Here is an 18,696-nt window from a genome sequence, read left to right as displayed (position 1 = left end):
TCCCTTTAATAGAAGCCTGGGGTGAGAATCGGAGCGCTGAGGGATTTATCATAACTTCCATACCGGAGATCCCTTTAAGAGAGGCCTGGGATCAGAACCAAAGCGCTGGATGGATTTGCCCTGACTTCCATTTCTGGAGATACCTTTGAGAAAGGCCTGGGGTCAGTACCAAAGCGCAGAGTGGATTTGCCCTAAATTCCATATCAATTATCCCTTTAAGAGAAACTGGGGTCAGAACCACAGAGCTGAGTGGAACAGTCCTAACTTCCATACCAGGGATCCCTTTAAGAGAGGCCTGGGGTCAAAACCAAAGCGCTGGATGGATTTGCTCTGACTTCCATACCAATGATCCCTTTAGTAGGAAAGATGTGCCTACGGGATGGAGGATGTGGGATGGGTATATGGGCACAGGAGGGGAGGATTCATTTCTGTCATGTGCTCTGTGCTCCTGTCTGGGGGCAGACAATGGCTGGGAGCTTATGTTCCCGGGGATGCTAGATTTCTCCCACAATGTCTGTCTGCTGAGGTGTTGTCAAGTGGGAAAACTTGCTCATAGCAACCAATCACAGCTCAGCTTCTTTTGAACGGCTCTGTTTAAATGAAAGATGCTTCGTGATTGGTTGGTGATACACACACATACATTCAGTTTTATATATAGAGATAAGCGAACGTGCTTGGATTAGGTGTCATTCAAGCACACCCGTGTGCTAACCGAGTGACTTCAGTGTGCTCGAATAATATGTTTGAGCCCCTGTGACTGCATGTGTTGCGACTGTCGAACAGCCAAGAGACATTCAGCCGCGAGGACTCGAACATATTTTTCGAGCACACCGAAGAAACTTGGCTAGCACAGGAGCATGCTCGGATAACACCTTATCTGAGGACATTCGCTCATCACTAGTATTGATAGCAAAAAAAAGCTGTGTTTCTACAGACCTGTTCCTGCGGCACGCGTCCTCCTGGGGGCATACCTCCCCTCTGGTTCTGCACTTTCTGTTGCTGAGCCAATAGCCGCTGTGAAGAAAGGTAAAAAGATTTACAGACTGCAAATTATTATTCTCTAGTGGCTCAATGAATGATCTACACTAAAAGAAAATGCCCCCGAGAATGGATAAGCGGCGGTGAAATATACACAACTGTGTGTCACATGTGGTCTTAGATTAGTTTTTATGTACGCCAATATGCACACAAATGGCCACTGCTCCATTAAAGATGGTGCAAAAAGTGGCCCAGAAAAGAGATCAAATTCTAGACATTTACTTAATCAAAAAAGGCTTAAAAAAAAAATTAAAAGCCTGAAACATTTTGACTTTCCTACGTCACTTACTTGTAGCTGGGAGATCTGAGAAAGCTGAGAAAGTTGAGTAAGCTGTGAAAGTTGGTTCAACATGGCTACTTGTTGGGGACCAAACAGCGGATTCAGGCCCGTGTTATTAGGTGGATACTTCAGTAAGGAAGGAGGAACCTGTTACAAGAAAAACATCAAATATGCAACAGATATACTAAAAAAAAAAACAAACCATAAAAATATATTGGTAGTCAGGAATAAAAAAACAACAAAACAAAAAAAAACACAGACCCTGCTGCTCTCGGACATACCTGAGGGGGCATCATATTAGGAGGCACTTGCGCACGGAGATTAGGCTGAGAGGCGTTCATTGGTTGAGGCGGTTGTGGGCCCCGAGCTTGTGCTGCATTGCCAACACCAAACATATTGGGATTGCCATTCTGTAAAAAATGAGAAAAAAAAAAAAGGAAATAGTACCAGTGCAAATAAAAGAATAAAATAGATGACCTAGAAAAACTAAGCAAAAACCATTGAGAAATTCTGCAAGAAAATGAGACATTAGACAGGCACAATAAATCTGAACTCTTTCTAGTGGTTTTCTGTTCTGGATAATAGAGGACCGTCAAAGCATAAAATATGAATCTATTTTGCGAAAGTTCAGTGCTAGGATGTATCTGGTACCCTGGCAGACTCACCTGTCTAACAGAACCACCATTTGGCATGGTCAGCCCTGGGAAAGAGCCGAGGGACTGAGTGGGTAGTGCACTATTTATAGAGGGAAGCTTCATGTTCTGATTGGCAATAAACTGCAGATTTTGGGTTTCTTCTGCTACAATGCCATCCTGATGCGGGGAGAGGGGTGCAATACAGAATTGGTGTGCAGACCAGGAGAGAAGGATGCAGAAATGAGGTGATTTCAGGATCCCGATGCAAAAGCAGAGGAAGGCAGCAGAAAGACCACAAAGAGAGGCAGAAAACAATGGCGTTAGTGCAAGTTGCAAAGCAAGTATCTAAAAGTAAGGGTGACTTTTTTTTTTTTGAAGGCCCCATTAATCTAAAATGCAGCGAAAAGCAGGGAAGAGGGCATTGCTATTGATATACCAAAAGGAAGCAAAAGGAGATGCAGGACTATGCTATATGTACAGAAGAGCAGACTTCTGTACTCCCATTGTATGGCTAGAAGCTGACGTATAGGATATCTTTGATAGGAGACAGGACCGCAACATCATCTACAACAGAGGCCTGCAGATATCGATAGACACACAACACGTGAAAGGATTAAGTCATTGTCCAATTCCGATATAGACGATATAAGCACCGACCTTATCAAAGTAAGGATTGTGATCCATGGAAGACTCTTTGGAAAGGTGTCGAGGCCCGGGGCCTTTTCCGATTACCCGGTTGTAATCCCCAAGAAGCCCCGATTTATCCAGATCCATTCGTTTGTCTGAGAACCCTGAGGACACAAATGCGCAAAGGTTACATTACAGAAAACTGGTAACTGAAGCAAAAGGTATAAGCTACCAAAATACAGAGAATCAAGGTGCAAATCAGCACTGCAATTACTCACCTGCCCCCATAACAAGTTGTGCTACAAGGGGACATCCTATAGAGTACAATCAGCAGAAAGAGTGCTGGAGTTGGCTGCCTTCTCTCTAGATGCCACCCCCCCATGCATATGTGAACCCAAAAAGGGAAAAAGGAATAAGCTGCTGCCAGATATCTTTGAGGGGCTGCCGATCTCAGAAAACAAAAGGGTTGGGGCATTGTAGTCCAACATGCCCGATCCATCTCTCGGGAAGCCCCCATATACAGACTGTTGTCTGATTAGTCCAACATTAATGGGTTTGGCTGACTTTGCATTCATGAGCCCACAGGCCTCCTTAAAATTAAACATGATGATTGACCATTCATACCAGAATCATGGTTGCTCCTCTGGCCAAACTGTCCATGTGAATGGATCATATCTGACAGTCAAAGATAAAGCATTGAAATGCGCTTCACTCACCTCCGGAAATATCCATTTTATTGCTCTGTAAAGTTTCATCTGTGGACTCTCTCTGCAAGAAAATAAGAGCAAGCGTTACATATAATTTGCAAGGTATTAATATGCAGAACCTGTGATGTATAGGCTTAAAACTTACTGAGAATCCCATATTATTGAACTGCTTGACAAATGGGTGCATCCAGCTGTCATCCTGTTTATTCCCATTTTTCATATTTCCCTGGAGAAAATAAAAATTTTTTTATACCAAAAATATTTAAACAGATAAACTAAGAATTGTGGCTCCATCACACGATGAGCATTAATGGACCCCACTGACTATAATGGGGTCTGGCCAGGTTTTCATCATAGAGTTTTTCATTTTAATGGAAAAAATATAGTGCAGCGAGCTACGAAACAGACTTTTTTCCTGACTACAAGACAAAAAGGGAACCCACACTTAATTAGTACAGAATTTTGGACCAAAATAAAGCCCTGGCCGAACCTTTGAAGGCATTTTCTTTGAATGTGACGACCAGTTGTTTTCCTGCGAGGAATTAGTGTTCCACATTCCTATTTCTACATCGTCTTCATCCCATCCGCTCACATGGCCCACGGCCCCAGCCATTTCATCGCCGGACCAGCCACCGTCTTGCATAGATTTAGGACCTACAATGAGTTAAAAAGATTAAAAAAAATAAATAAAAAAAAAAATAAATTGTAGTTTAGCAGTAGCAGAAAATTAGAAAGTAGATTAGTCAAAATAGACACATGAAGAACAACTAAGCAGTGGTGGGTGGCTTAGGTTTTCACGTCTACGTGAAGCTGCATACATACCGGGTTTGCCGGGAACTTGATGCCCAATGGGAATATTGCTCCAATTAGATGATGCCCCGTCTGGATTTTGATCCCCCCAGCTGCCAGCAGTTTCCATGGGTTTACCCCATGCTGCGGTACCATTGTCCACATTTGGAGCGGTCGTCTCGGGCCAAGTACCTCCCCAACCTAAAATAAAGTGCAAATTAATGGGATCGTTTGAAGGTCGTAGAAAGCAGAAAATTTAACGTTACCGCAGATCCACTGTCACAGAGAAAGAGAATGCGACTGAACAAATGTGGCTCTACGCCCCATTATTTGGGAGTTCAGAACGTGTTTGCTCAGTGGTTTTTCCGGACTTCCACACAAACTACTTTCCCGGTGACACGTGATGATAAAGCGCATTATCGAACACTGGACATCTTTACATAATGCCACCACTTACCGGAGCTGCTACTGCTCTCGTTGTTTGGCACGGCACGTGCGGGTGGATGATGAGTCGGGGTGGGATTTTGTGCCACAGTGGTGCCTGCATTCGATGTGTTTTTATCCCACATGTTCACATTCTTGTGTTTGTACTGTCGGGGATCTCCCCAGGCCGCGGTTCCATCGTCAATTTCCATTTTGCGTCGAATGGACTCTGGAGAAGGTTCTCCCCAACCAGTGGGCTCTTCCTCTTTAGCCAGAGTGGGCATTGGTCCGCCACCTAACCAGCCTGATGGTTTATTGTTGGCCGGTTGACCGCCCCACGACCCGCTTCCTTCTGCCTTCTTTCCCCATTCTGAGGAGTCGTTGGATTGGAGACGATTATTCTCCATTTGGGTTGGACCGCATTTGGAAGCATCTCCACCTCCTTTCACCATGTCGGCCCATCCTTGGCTCCCATTTGCTTTAGAGGATTCAATCCAACCAGAACTGTTATTGGTACTGACGCTAGCCCATGAGTTGGATCTTGTATCCCCCCACCCTGAGCCAGATTTGTCGCTGTCACCGCTAGAACTAGACTTAGTAGACTTAGTTGCGCCCCAATGGTTATTTTTGGAATTTTCTCCCCAACCATCAGTTTGCCCACCACAACCTTGTTTGACCTTTTGTGCATCGTTCCAAGTGGATTTGTCCTCTTTACCGTTCCCCCATGATTGATTGCTCTTGACCGTTCCAGTAGTAGCAGCAAATTGATCCCCCCAATTCCCTTGGCTTGCTGAGCCTTTGGCATCACCCCACCCTGTAGCAGGCTTTGGATCTCCCCACCTAGATACTGATGAGGTATCATTGCTATTAGGGTTGGGTTTCTCCACCCATCCCCCTGAGTTAGAAGTTTTTGACACAGAGGTCCCCCACGCTTCTGTCCCATTGTCAGTCTTCCTGTCGCCTTGAGGCGAAGCAGCTTCGATCTTCCAGGCAGTGTTCTGTCTAATAGGAGTCTGTCCCCAGCCAGTGTTGCACAAGACCCGAGGGTCCAGGTCGCCTCTATTCACAATACTTTGGAGTAACATTTGTTGGTCCACTTTCCTTCTATCTACAGGCCTGTCGACCTGCTCGCTCTCGCATCCAGTGCTGTCTACGCTACCTTCGCTTTCCCCTGTCCCCGAACTTTTGGCCCATACAATTTTTATCTCAGTGCCCCTAGACCCTGTTGGATTATTTTTCCCCTTGTTTTCCTCCTCGACAGATTTCCAGGTGATTGATCCTTTTCTGCCGTTTTCTGAATTTTCCCCCTCGTTGGAATGCTGATTATTAGGTTTGTTCCAATCTCCGTTTGCAATGTTAGTGCCAGTGTTTTGTGCTGGGTTGCCCCATCCGCTGTGATTAACACTATTAGTCTCTACATTTTCACTTCCCCAATGCATATTTTGGGAGTTTACAGTCCCCGACTCCCATAATCCTCCGTTATTCCCGTTGATTTTATAGTTTGGGCCGTTGGGCCCGTTCATACCCGGCTGCATTATTGTCGCATTCACAGTGTCGCCATTAGCTTGCCCTTTAGGGACTGAACTTTTGTCTCCGGAGTAATTGGAGCCGGAGGCGCCCCATGTAGTACCGTAGGGGGTGCCGTTTGTTTCCTCGCCGTTGCTGAGGTGAGGAATGGAAGTGCCGTTTGTAACTGAAGGGGTGTGAAGAGGAGAATGATTCATGGTGCCCGCACTCCATGCCCCGTGCCCTGTAGATTGAGACAGTTCGTTTGTCTGCAGTAAACCAGCAGAGTTTGGTAAACTAGAGGTCATAAAGTTAGTAGTGTTATTTGGTCCAGTCATTTCAGTGTTAAGGTTTTGAGGTTGTCCGCTATACGAAGCCTTCCGTGTACCATTGAGATCACAATCGCCGTTCTCCTGAATGTTACAGCCCCAGGAGCCTGGGTTAGAGCTTCCCACTTTTGGGTTAATACTCCGATTGTTAGACACCTGACCTATAGTACTACTTGGAACATTTGTGCCAGAATTATTAGACCCTTTGTGGGTGGTATGCCCATTGCTGTCCAAAACCGGCCAGGCACCGTGGTTGCCATTCATGCTCAAAGTGCTTGGATTCACAACTCCGTTCATAGAACTGTTGACGGCGCCCCAAGCGTTCATCCTGTTGTGCCTACTGTCTGATTTGCTATCGGCGCCATCTTGGCATGTGCTTATCATGGGTCCATGAGTGACACCCCAAGGCCCATTAATACTTCCATTGCCTGCATTATTGCTGTTGCTGCCGACCAAAAGCTTGCTCTGAGAACTATGCCCAATGCCATTCCTGGTATCCATTTCCCCTACGGCGTCTCCGAATGGCACGATGTGGCTTTTCTCCGGTCCAGAGTTTGTGGTTGAATCAATATCCATACATTCTGGCTCTAAGTCCGGGCCGCTTTCTGTGATAGATGGCCACGCTTCTTTGTCTGTGCCGTCTACAATAACCTTATCCCAGTTTGTGCCTGAATCGCCATTGGAAGAGACTGATCCCCAGTGTGAACTTTCATAGTGAGATCCTAGGCTCCCGTGATTGATATCTGGGGAAACAGAAGAACAAGCGCATGGATGTGAGTACAGACATTGGTTGTCAGGCTTTAAAATACACGTCTGATCCCACTGCACCCAATATTCCCATTTGCGATGCATTAAAGACGACCTAGGGCCACTGCAAAAACCATACACCTCATTGACAAAAAAAGCAAAGTAAAGGGTTATAGAAATGCTACTGGAGCAAAGCATAAGCAATGGCGATCCTTGCCCACATAGAAATAAAAAAAGGGGCAAATTGTCTAGGATGCAATTTTTGGAAGTCTGCCGTGGTTATTGAATACATTTTTATTATACACCAAGGGCCTTGAAAAAGTTTTCATACCCCGTGAATTTTTCCACACTACACCCACAAACAAATGTATTTTATTAGGATTTTATCTGATATAAATGGAACTATAATAAATAATAATATACAAACACAAAGTAACAAGTAGTTGTGAAGTGTAAAGGGAACTAAGGTGTAAGGTTTCTCTTTGTGGAGAGTGACATGCTAGGTCTGGCATGCCAGTATGAGGAGACTTAACTGCTGTGAATGCTCCTCTGAGGAATTAAATATGCAAATTGCCTCTTCAGAGAGGAAAGGAACTTGGATTCTAGCACCACCTATTGCAAGTAGCGATCCTACAAGTCAATATCGACCCTTTAACGAGCCTTGTAACATGACTCAGGATAAAAGCCAAAAACAAATCCCAATTGGCAGACATGGTGTTTCGGGGGTATTGACCCTCGTCAGTGCAAAGTATGAGATCTGATCTGGCTAGGTGAGAGGCCAAGACTGGGATGAAGTGCAAAATAAATGATAAATGGTTTCTAATTATTTAAAAAAACACGTATGTTGTACATTTGTATTCAGTCGTACACTCCATAAATCTGGTGTTTCTGGAAGAGTGGCAAGAAGTAAGCTATAAGAAGTCCTGTTCAATTTGTAAAAATCAATGTGGGGGACACAGCGACCGTGTGGAAAAAGGTGCTCTGGTCAGAGGAGACCAAAGTATAACTTTTAGGGCTAAATGCAAAATGCTATGTGTGATGGAAAACTAACATTGCACATCACCCTGAAAACAGCATCCCCCACCATCAAACATGGTGGTGGCAGCGTTATACTGTGGGGATGCTTTTCTTCAGCAGGGACATGGAAACTGGTCAGAGTTGATGGGAAAATAGGTGAAGCTAAATACATGTCAATCCTGGAGGAAAACTTGAGACTGGGGGGGAGGGGATACGCCGGACATAGACACTAAAACATCCTGCCAGAGGTACAATGGATGGTTTAGATCAGAGCATATTCATGTGTGTTAACGGCCCCAGTCACAGTCCAGACCAAAATCCTACTAACAATCTGTGGCAACATGAAAATTGCTGATCAGACGTCTCCATTGAAGTTGTACTGAGCGAGAGTGCAAAGAAGGGGCAAAATGTCACTTCTAGTAAACCCCAAATGACTGCAGCAGTAATTGCAGCGAAAGTTGCAATGAATGCACCCTACAAATTTCAGATTTATGTCTTTACGATATTTAGAAAACCATGAAGGGTCATTCCATGGTAACTTGCGTTACACCACAGTTAGTAACTTACGTTACAATAAGTTTACTTCTCATATGAAGCAATGGTATTGTAACGTCAAGTTACTACATTGTGTAACGTAAGTTACCAAGCAATAACACGGTGCCTGCCTTCAAAGGACAGTTTGTAGCCATTATTAACTCAGTTTTTGGCTTGTGAATGTAACGCAAGTTACCATGGAATGACCCTGAATCATTTTGTTTACATTTCACAAACACCTGCTACGTATTGTTTGGATCATAAAATAATAAATGTGCGAAACGTGATGTAACGTGCAAAAAATGTGGAACCGTTCACAGGGTATGAATACTTTTTCAATGCACAAGACAAACCCATATTCGAGAAGGAAAAAAACAAAACCCCATAGCCCTGGATGAAGTGATGTGGAGGGAGGGATTTTACTTCCTATCTGTTCTATTGAAATCCATATAAAAAAAACAAAAGAACAAAAAAGAGGAGGCGGATGAGGGCAAGACTTCATTTCTCTGGAACAATCCCTAGAGTCTGAATGCGTACCTAAAAAAAACATCCAGAAAGCTCCTAGCAACAGGTCCTAAACTGCAGCCGGCAGCTATTCATGTAACAAAACACAGATTCCAGCGGCACTAAATCATGGAGTAAAAATAACCCCATATTGTAAACAGGCGCGGTGACGCAGGGCCGAGGGGACGCGAGAAGGGGGTGCAGGCGGGATCAGCCACCGCTCCAAACTCTGGAGGAAGAGAAGGCAGCCATAACCATTATACAGGGTATTCTAAAGTGCCATAAATGTGACGTAACCACCCAGTAAGGAGGACGGACCCAGGGGCGCCTGCTGGGGTGGTCGCACATGTTCCTGCATTCACTCCTATAGGGCAGCCCCGGGGCCGCCTGCTGGGGTGGTCGCACATGTTCCTGCATTCACTTCTATAGGACGGACCCAGGGGCGCCTGCTGGGGTGGTCGCACATGTTCCTGCATTCACTCCTATAGGGCGGACCCAGGGGCGCCTGCTGGGGTGGTCGCACATGTTCCTGCATTCACTCCTATAGGGCGGCCCCGGGGCCGCCTGCTGGGGTGGTCGCACATGTTCCTGCATTCACTTCTATAGGACGGCCCCGAGGGCCGCCTGCTGGGGTGGTCGCACATGTTCTTGCATTCACTTCTATAGGACGGCCCCGGGGGCGCCTGCTGGGGTGGTCGCACATGTTCCTGCATTCACTTCTATAGGACGGCCCCGAGGGCCGCCTGCTGGGGTGGTCGCACATGTTCTTGCATTCACTTCTATAGGACGGCCCCGGGGGCGCCTGCTGGGGTGGTCATACATGTTCCTGCATTCACTCCTATAGGACGGACCCGGGGCCGCCTGCTGGGGTGGTCGCACATGTTCCTGCATTCACTTCTATAGGATGGACCCGGGGGCGCCTGCTGGGGTGGTCGCACATGTTCCTGCATTCACTTCTATAGGATGGACCCGGGGGCGCCTGCTGGGGTGGTCACACATGTTCCTGCATTCACGTCTATAGGACGGACCCGGGGCCGCCTCCTGGGGTGATCGCATGTGTTCCTGCAGTCACTTCTATAGGACGGCCCCGTGGGCGCCTGCTGGGGTGGTCGCACGTTCCTGCATTCACTTCTATGGAGTTACAGAGCAGCTGCGGGACCTGCATCTGTTATCCTGTGTCTCTACAATAAGAGATGATGCTATGCAGCTACGTTTTGGTCTATTGTTCCCAGTTATCAGCCACTTCATTTTTAGAGCAGGGTTACACATGGTTTCCTAAATTTTAAGGGGTTGTAGAGGACTTTGATATGGCAAATCTAAAAATCTGTGGGGGTCCGATACGGTGCAACGTCGATCGGCTCTGACAGAAGCCAGATGTTCAGATCCGTAACAGCACAGCGCTGTACACTGTCCGACCGCCGCTGGTCACAGCTGATAACCAGCAGTGCTGGTGGACAGTGAGGATAATGTGTGCAATCTGTAAAGCGCTGCAGAATATGTTAGCGCTATATAAAAAAATAAAGTATTATTATTGATTCACAGGACCCGATCCGCTGACCACGTCAGTAATCTGTGGTTGCTGGATGCTACGTAGCATTCAGAACAGCCTCTTATCCAATAGCAGCCGTGACTCTTCCTGTGATTTGCTAGCCTGGCGTAACGCATCTGTGATGCCAGGCCCATTAATCAGTAGAAGAACAGCAGCTGCAGTGAAGCGAGAGGTCTGCTGACCAGCGGACATGATCGATTGCCTTAGTCCTGTGTATAGCACCAGCTGTAATAGGCCATGCCGGTGTGTGACCCACTGATCAGCTATCCCCTAAAGATAGGTCATGAATGTCTCAGCTCTGGACAACCCCTTTAATGTGCTGTATTGGGCACAGACAGTCCGTATTAGTGATAGGAAATAACGTCCTTAACCCCTTAATGACCACCAATACTTTTTACTGACCTATGATACAAAAAAAATAAGCATCCCCATACAGATGACAAGCCAGCAGCTGTTGGCTGTACACTACAGCTGACAACTTTCTGCATCAAATGGTGCTGATGTAAAGCAGGCATGAGGGAACGGTTATTAATGCTTTTCTGTGTTATGACTATCTGGATTAAAGGGATAATCAAAGTTGGAAAATTGCAATTTTTTTTCCTTCTTACATTTGTCAAATTTCTGATATTTTTTAAAAATAAACAGAAACATACCGACCTAAATTTACCATCATAAACTAGCTGAAGAGCCCGGCGTTGCCCGGGCATAGTACTTACCTGTGGGTCCCTGCTGTCTTTCTTAACAGCCCCGCTCTCCACCCACTATCACGCTCTCTCCTTCTGCAGCCCCACTCTCCACCCGCCGTCCCGTTCTATCCCTCCGCAGCCACGCTCTACATCCATGTCCCTCCACAGCACAGCTCTCTTCTTCCATAGCCCTGCTGTCCCGCTCTCACCCTCCACAGCCCAGCTCTCTTCTTCCATAGCCCTGCTGTCCCGCTCTCACCCTCCACAGCCCAGCTCTCTTCTTCCATAGCCCTGCTGTCCCGCCCTCACCCTCCACAGCCCAGCTCTCTTCTTCCATAGCCCTGCTGTCCCGCCCTCACCCTCCACAGCCCAGCTCTCTTCTTCCATAGCCCTGCTGTCCCGCCCTCACCCTCCACAGCCCAGCTCTCTTCTTCCATAGCCCTGCTGTCCCGCTCTCACCCTCCACAGCCCAGCTCTCTTCTTCCATAGCCCTGCTGTCCCGCTCTCACCCTCCACAGCCCAGCTCTCTTCTTCCATAGCCCTGCTGTCCCGCTCTCACCCTCCACAGCCCAGCTCTCTTCTTCCATAGCCCTGCTGTCCCGCTCTCACCCTCCACAGCCCAGCTCTCTTCTTCCATAGCCCTGCTGTCCCGCTCTCACCCTCCACAGCCCAGCTCTCTTCTTCCATAGCCCTGCTGTCCCGCTCTCACCCTCCACAGCCCAGCTCTCTTCTTCCATAGCCCTGCTGTCCCGCCCTCACCCTCCACAGCCCAGCTCTCTTCTTCCATAGCCCTGCTGTCCCGCCCTCACCCTCCACAGCCCAGCTCTCTTCTTCCATAGCCCTGCTGTCCCGCCCTCACCCTCCACAGCCCAGCTCTCTTCTTCCATAGCCCTGCTGTCCTGCCCTCACCCTCCACAGCCCAGCTCTCTTCTTCCATAGCCCTGCTGTCCCGCTCTCACCCTCCACAGCCCAGCTCTCTTCTTCCATAGCCCTGCTGTCCCGCCCTCACCCTCCACAGCCCAGCTCTCTTCTTCCATAGCCCTGCTGTCCTGCCCTCACCCTCCACAGCCCAGCTCTCTTCTTCCATAGCCCTGCTGTCCCGCCCTCACCCTCCACAGCCCAGCTCTCTTCTTCCATAGCCCTGCTGTCCTGCCCTCACCCTCCACAGCCCAGCTCTCTTCTTCCATAGCCCTGCTGTCCCGCTCTCACCCTCCACAGCCCAGCTCTCTTCTTCCATAGCCCTGCTGTCCCGCTCTCACCCTCCACAGCCCAGCTCTCTTCTTCCATAGCCCTGCTGTCCCGCCCTCACCCTCCACAGCCCAGCTCTCTTCTTCCATAGCCCTGCTGTCCCGCCCTCACCCTCCACAGCCCAGCTCTCTTCTTCCATAGCCCTGCTGTCCCGCCCTCACCCTCCACAGCCCAGCTCTCTTCTTCCATAGCCCTGCTGTCCCGCCCTCACCCTCCACAGCCCAGCTCTCTTCTTCCATAGCCCTGCTGTCCCACTCTCACCCTCCACAGCCCCGGTCTCTTCGTCCACAGCCCTGCTTTCCTGCGCTCTCCCACTACAGCCCCGCTCTGTCTTCCTTCCTCCACATTCCCGCTCTCCATGCACCACACGCGGTGGCGCCGGGACCAGGAGAGCGAGGTGCGCAGATTGTTAGTTCGGCTGGAGTGGGCGGAGCTAGAGCGGAGCTGCAGCACATGTGATAGGGCGGCCTGCGGGGGGGCCATGGCCTAGCACGGGCGGCGCTTGCCGGAGCTGCAGCATGTGTGATTGGGCGGCCTGCGGGGGGCGTGGCCTAGCGCTCAAGTAGCCCGCCATAGAAGCCGGGGACTAAATTTAGGCCGGAAAGCTGCAGGGGAGAGAGGGGATAGCGCAGTTCGCGACGGGGAGTGCCGACTGAGCCGGACAGGGTTGGGAGGGTGCCAGCACTATTCGGCCCCTGTCCTGAAGACTGTCTTCCTCCATAACCCCGCTCTCCATGCACTGCTGTATCTGTCCTCAGCCCCGCTCTGCTGCTTCGTGATTGGTTGGTGATACACACACACACACATTCAGATTTATATATAGAGATTACAATGTGCCACAAAAAAAAAAAAAAAAAAAAAACAAATCTCAAAATCACTGTAATTTGTTGAAGTGATATTACCCCCATAAAGGGACACTGGACAGATTTCAAAAACCTGGCCCCATCACTAAGGGGTAAAAAGCTGCAACACAAGTGTACGCAATCCACAGCACTCACACCACAGCATGTCCATGAAACAAGGTGTTCACAGCTCCATCTCAGCCAAAATCTGCACCTAGGGACACCCCCCATCCACGCCCGTTGCGACATTTCGGGGGACACGGAGAAAGGGAAGGAATCCGAAAGAAAGGCCGACAGGGAGCACTAGACCATTAGTTCTGGAGGGCAGCTTTTCTTAATTCTTAAATATATGTAAGAACTTGGCACACACCAAGAGCTCTGATGCAGAAAGGTGATTTTTAATAGATAACAGTACATACATACACAGACGTTTCGTTCTAGGACCTTCATCAATGTACGATATAATGCACTGTGAGATTCTTAGTGACTGGGCTCTGTGAAATGGATCAGTCCTATGAGGAGGCACATGTAGCCGTCCCACGTGGTAATATGCAGAGTGTGGACGCGGTATCCGCCGCGAATCCAAGGTGCCACCTTGGATTCGCTGCGGATACCGCGTCCACACTCTGCATATTACCACGTGGGACGGCTACATGTGCCTCCTCATAGGACTGATCCATTTCACAGAGCCCAGTCACTAAGAATCTCACAGTGCATTATATCGTACATTGATGAAGGTCCTAGACCGAAACGTCTGTGTATGTATGTACTGTTATCTATTAAAAATCACCTTTCTGCATCAGAGCTCTTGGTGTGTGCCAAGTTCTTACATATATCAGATTCACGGATTGGGATCCTACTTGGGCACCACCTTTAATCTTCAGGGTTGTGCCAACGGTTTTTGTTCCTATTTCTTAATTCTTAAGGCTCACGTTGACATCTGAGCACGGACCGACCACAGGTAGGGAGACCCGCGACTGGTCCGTGCTCAGACGTCTGCATGAGCCCTTTAACTCCCATAATGAAAACCATCAAGTTTCAACATGTCATGGATGAGAAGGGCCTAGTTTGCAGAAAGGGGGGCAGTGGATCCGCTTTCTAATTTCCTACAACTCTACCACAATGTAGCATCCAAAAAGGTAAGGAAGCATATGGCCATAAAATCACAAACCTTTATTAAAGTCCATACAAAAAGACAGGCAGTTTAAAAATGAGGAGATATATCCAATATGACACTGCAGAGTGTATATGTCATAAGCAATGAAATACACGCAGTTGTAAGTTACATGCTGCACAAAAGTAGAACAATATGAAAAATAAAACAGCACCACCTCTGGATCATAAGTGACCACAATAATGCTATGGTAGAATACCAATATTACTCCTATTTTAAATAGTTCCTACACAGTTGTGACATAAATATAACAGTATTCTTACTAGGCAGATAAAACCTCCAGCTAGGTAATGACAGGACAAATATAAATCCTTAAATGAAGTACATATGCAGAATATATTGTCTCAGAAGGATTAATCATCACATGTCAGGTATGCTGCCTCAGGAGGCTTGATAGTCCTGCTAAATGTAAACTTTGTCAGCCATAGACTCAAAAAATCACGCTGGTAAATACAAATAGTAAGATAGCAGAGCTCATTTATATCTAAAGAGAATGTCTGCAATATTGCCAAATGGAAAAGAGCAGTGCTTCCGTTTTAACAAGATTAATGTCTACCATGTTGTGATAATGAGACATAAAAATACATTGCAGCACTTTTTCATATAATAATGCCTATGATATAGCAACGATAGCACATATACAGTCATATGTTAAAGTTTGGGCACGCCTATTAATGTTAACCTTTTTTCTTTATAACAATTTTGGTTTTTGCAACAGCTATTTCAGTTTCATATATCTAATAACTGATGGACTCAGTTATATTTCTGGATTCAAATGAGGTTTATTCTACTAACAGAAAATGTGCAATCTGCATATAAACAAAATTTGACCGGTGCAGAAGTATGGGCACCCTTATCATTTTCTTGATTTGAACACTCCTAACTACTTTTTACTGACTTCCTGAAGCACTAAATTGGTTTTGTAACCTCATTGTGCTTTGAACTTCATAGCCAGGTGTACCAAATCATGAGAAAAGGTATTTAGGCTGTGTGCCCATGATGCGATTTTTAAGCGTTTTTGCTGCGAAAACGTTTAAAAATCGTGTACAGAACTCCCCCCATGCATTCCTATGGCATTCCGCACATGCTGTGCTAATGATGCGCTTTTTTCCGTGGCGAAATCGCATCGCGGAAAAAAATCGCAGCATGATCATTCTTTTGTGCAGAATCGCAAAGAATTGCCGCGATTCCGCACCCATAGGAATGCATGAGAATCGCTTACTTCCCGCATGTGGCTATGTCCACCATGCGGGAAGTTAAGCGTCTCATGTGCGGTTGGTACCCACAGTGTGGAGGAGAGGAGACTGTTCTCCAGGCCCTGGGTACCATACCCCTGTAAAAAAAAAAATAAAAAAAATCGGGGTATATTTACCTTCCGACGTCCCGCGCTGCCATCCCGGGCCTCAGCGTTCCCAGTAATGCCTTGCGGCAAGGTCCTGTGATGATGTGGTCTCGCGAGATCGCTATAGTAACGCGAGACCAACGTCATCACAGGTCTCGCAAGGCATCGCTGGGAACGCTGAGGCCCGGGATGGCAGCGCGGGACGTCGGAAGGTAAATATACCCCGATTTTTTATTTTATCATTTTTAACATTCTATCTTTTACTATTGAGGCCGCATAGGAAATATAACTGAGTCCATCAGTTATTAGATATATGAAACTGAAATAGCTGTTGCAAAAACCAAAATTGTTATAAAGAAAAAAGGTTAACATTAAAAGGGGTGCACAAACTTTAACATATGACTGTAAAACAAGGAATGGTAGGCTAACTAAAGATACGCGTAATGCCTGTATGTATAGTCCATAGGACCCCAAAATGTGCCACGCCGTTTCGCGTTCACTTCGTCTCAGGGGATATTACTTATCCCCTGAGACGAAGCAAACTTGAAACGCGCGTCGGGGACCGGGATACTGCAAGGTCGTATATGCTCTATGTACACTTGTACATTTTTATATTGGAGCTGTTCACATTTGCATCATGAATGGTAGTGGTAGTCTGAGACAATATATTCTGTATATGTACTTTTTGTATGGACTTTAACCCCTTTACACCCCCAAGGGTGGTTTGTATGTTCATGACCGCGCCAATTTCTACAATTCTGACCACTGTCCCTTTATGAGGTAATAACTCTGAAACGCTTCCATGGATCCTGGTGATTCTGACACTGTTTTCTCGTGATATATTGTACTTCATGTTAGTGGTAAAATTTCATTCAAATAACTTGCGTTTATTTGTGAAAAAAAAACGGAAATTTGTCGAAAATTTCACAATTTTCCAACTTTGAATTTTTATGCCCTTAAATCACAGAGATATAGCACACAAAAAACTTAATAAGTAACATTTCCCACATGTTTACTTTACATCAGCACAATTTTGGAACCCAAATTTTTTTTGGTTAGGAAGTTATAAGGGTTAAAATTTAACCAGTGATTTCTCATTTTTGCAACACCATTTTATTTTGTATTGAGGGGTCTATATGATAGAAAATCCCCAAAAGTGACACCATTCTAAAAACTGCACCCCTCAAAGTGCTCAAAACCACATTCAAGAAGTTTATTATCCCTTCAGGTGCTTCACAGGAATTTTTTGAATGTTTAAAAAAAAAAATAAAAAATGAACATTTAACTTTTTTTCACAAAAAAAATTACTTCAGGTCCAATTTTTTTTATTTTACCAAGGGTAACAGGAGAAATTAGACTGCAAAAGTTATTGTGCAATTTGTCCTGAGTACGCCGATACCCCATATGTGGGTGTAAACGACTATTTGGGCGCATGGCAGAGCTCAGAAGGGAAGCAGCGCCATTTGACTTTTTTGACTGGAATTCAGATTGGACGCCATGTCACGTTTGGAGAGCCCCTGATGTACCAAAACAGTGGAAACCCCCCCACAAATGACACCATTTTGGAAACTAGACCCCCCAAGGAACTTATCTAGATGTGTGGTGAGAACTTTGAACCCCCAAGGGCTTCACAGAAGTTTATAACGTAGAGCCGTACAATTAAAAAAATCACATGTTTTCCACAAAAATGATCTTTTCACCCCCAATTTTTATTTTCCCAAGGGTAACAGGACCCCAAAGGTTACTGTGCAATTTGTCCTGAGTACGCTGATACCCCATATATGGGGGTAAATCACTATTTGGGCGCATGGTAGAGCTCGGAAGGGAAGCAGCGCCATTTGACTTTTTTGGCTGGAATTGGGATTGGACGCCATGCCGCGTTTGGAAAGCCCCTGATGTGCCTAAACAGTGGAAACCCCCAACAAATGACACCATTTTGGAAACTAGATCCACTAAGGAACTTATCTAGATGTGTGGTGAGCACTTTGAACCCCCAGTGCTTCATAGAAGCTTATAACGCCCGGGCTTGAAAATAAAAAAAAATCATTTTTTCCACAAACATGATCTTTTAGTCCCCAATTTTTTTTTATTTTCCCAAGGGTAACAGGAGAAATTGGACCCCAAAAGTTGTTGTCCAATTTGTCCTGAGTACCCTGATAACCCATATGTGGGAGAAAACTACTGTATGGGCACACGTCGGGGCTCGGAAGGGAAGTAGTGACGTCTTGGAATGCAGACTTTGATGGAATGGTCTGCTGGTGTCATGTTGCCTTTGGAGAGCTCCTGATGTACCTAAACAGTGGAAACCCCCCACAAGTGACCCCAGTTTGGAAACTAGACCCCCCCCATGGAACTTATCTAGATGTGTGGTGAGCACTTTGAACCCCCAAGTGCTTCACAGAAGTTTATAACTTCCGGGCGTGAAAATAAAAAAAATCATTTTTTTCCACAAAAATGATATTTTTGCCCCCAATTTTTTATTTTCCTAAGGGTAACAGGAGAAATTGGACCCCAGAAGTTGTTTTGCAATATGTCCCGAGTAGGCTGATACCCCATATGTGGGGGTAAACCACTGTTTGGGCGCATGGCGGAGGTTGGAAGGGAAGGAGCACCATTTGACTTTTTCAATGCAGAATTGGCTGGAATTGAGATCAGACGCCATGTTGCGTTTGGAGAGCACCTGATGTGCCCAAACGGTGGAAACCCCCAATTATAACTC

General features: G+C 46.5%; 1 protein-coding gene across 4 annotated transcripts in view; it reads right to left on the bottom strand.

The window, feature by feature from the left end:
* The window catches only part of TNRC6A (trinucleotide repeat containing adaptor 6A), a 66,927-nt gene that overhangs the window by 13,122 nt on the left and 35,109 nt on the right, over positions 1-18,696 (bottom strand). For 3 of the 4 annotated variants that reach the window (XM_073559295.1, XM_073559293.1, XM_073559294.1), the window contains 9 exons: positions 4,534-7,077; positions 4,110-4,277; positions 3,778-3,941; positions 3,433-3,513; positions 3,297-3,348; positions 2,611-2,744; positions 1,600-1,728; positions 1,328-1,465; positions 937-1,014 (listed from right to left, as the gene is read on the bottom strand). In XM_073559295.1, the coding sequence (XP_073415396.1) occupies positions 937-1,014; positions 1,328-1,465; positions 1,600-1,728; positions 2,611-2,744; positions 3,297-3,348; positions 3,433-3,513; positions 3,778-3,941; positions 4,110-4,277; positions 4,534-7,077 (3,488 nt within the window). Of the gene's footprint in view, positions 1-936; positions 1,015-1,327; positions 1,466-1,599; positions 1,729-1,983; positions 2,131-2,610; positions 2,745-3,296; positions 3,349-3,432; positions 3,514-3,777; positions 3,942-4,109; positions 4,278-4,533; positions 7,078-18,696 lie in introns of all 4 variants that reach the window. The other variant, XM_073559296.1, reaches the window with a different exon arrangement.

This window comes from Dendrobates tinctorius, unplaced genomic scaffold (assembly GCF_039654945.1).
Source record: "Dendrobates tinctorius isolate UK_male_01 unplaced genomic scaffold, ASM3965494v1 ptg000267l, whole genome shotgun sequence".
Classification (NCBI taxonomy): Eukaryota; Metazoa; Chordata; class Amphibia; order Anura; family Dendrobatidae; genus Dendrobates; species Dendrobates tinctorius.
Note: the sequence above shows the minus strand (reverse complement) of the source record. Positions and strands in the feature narration are given on the sequence as shown.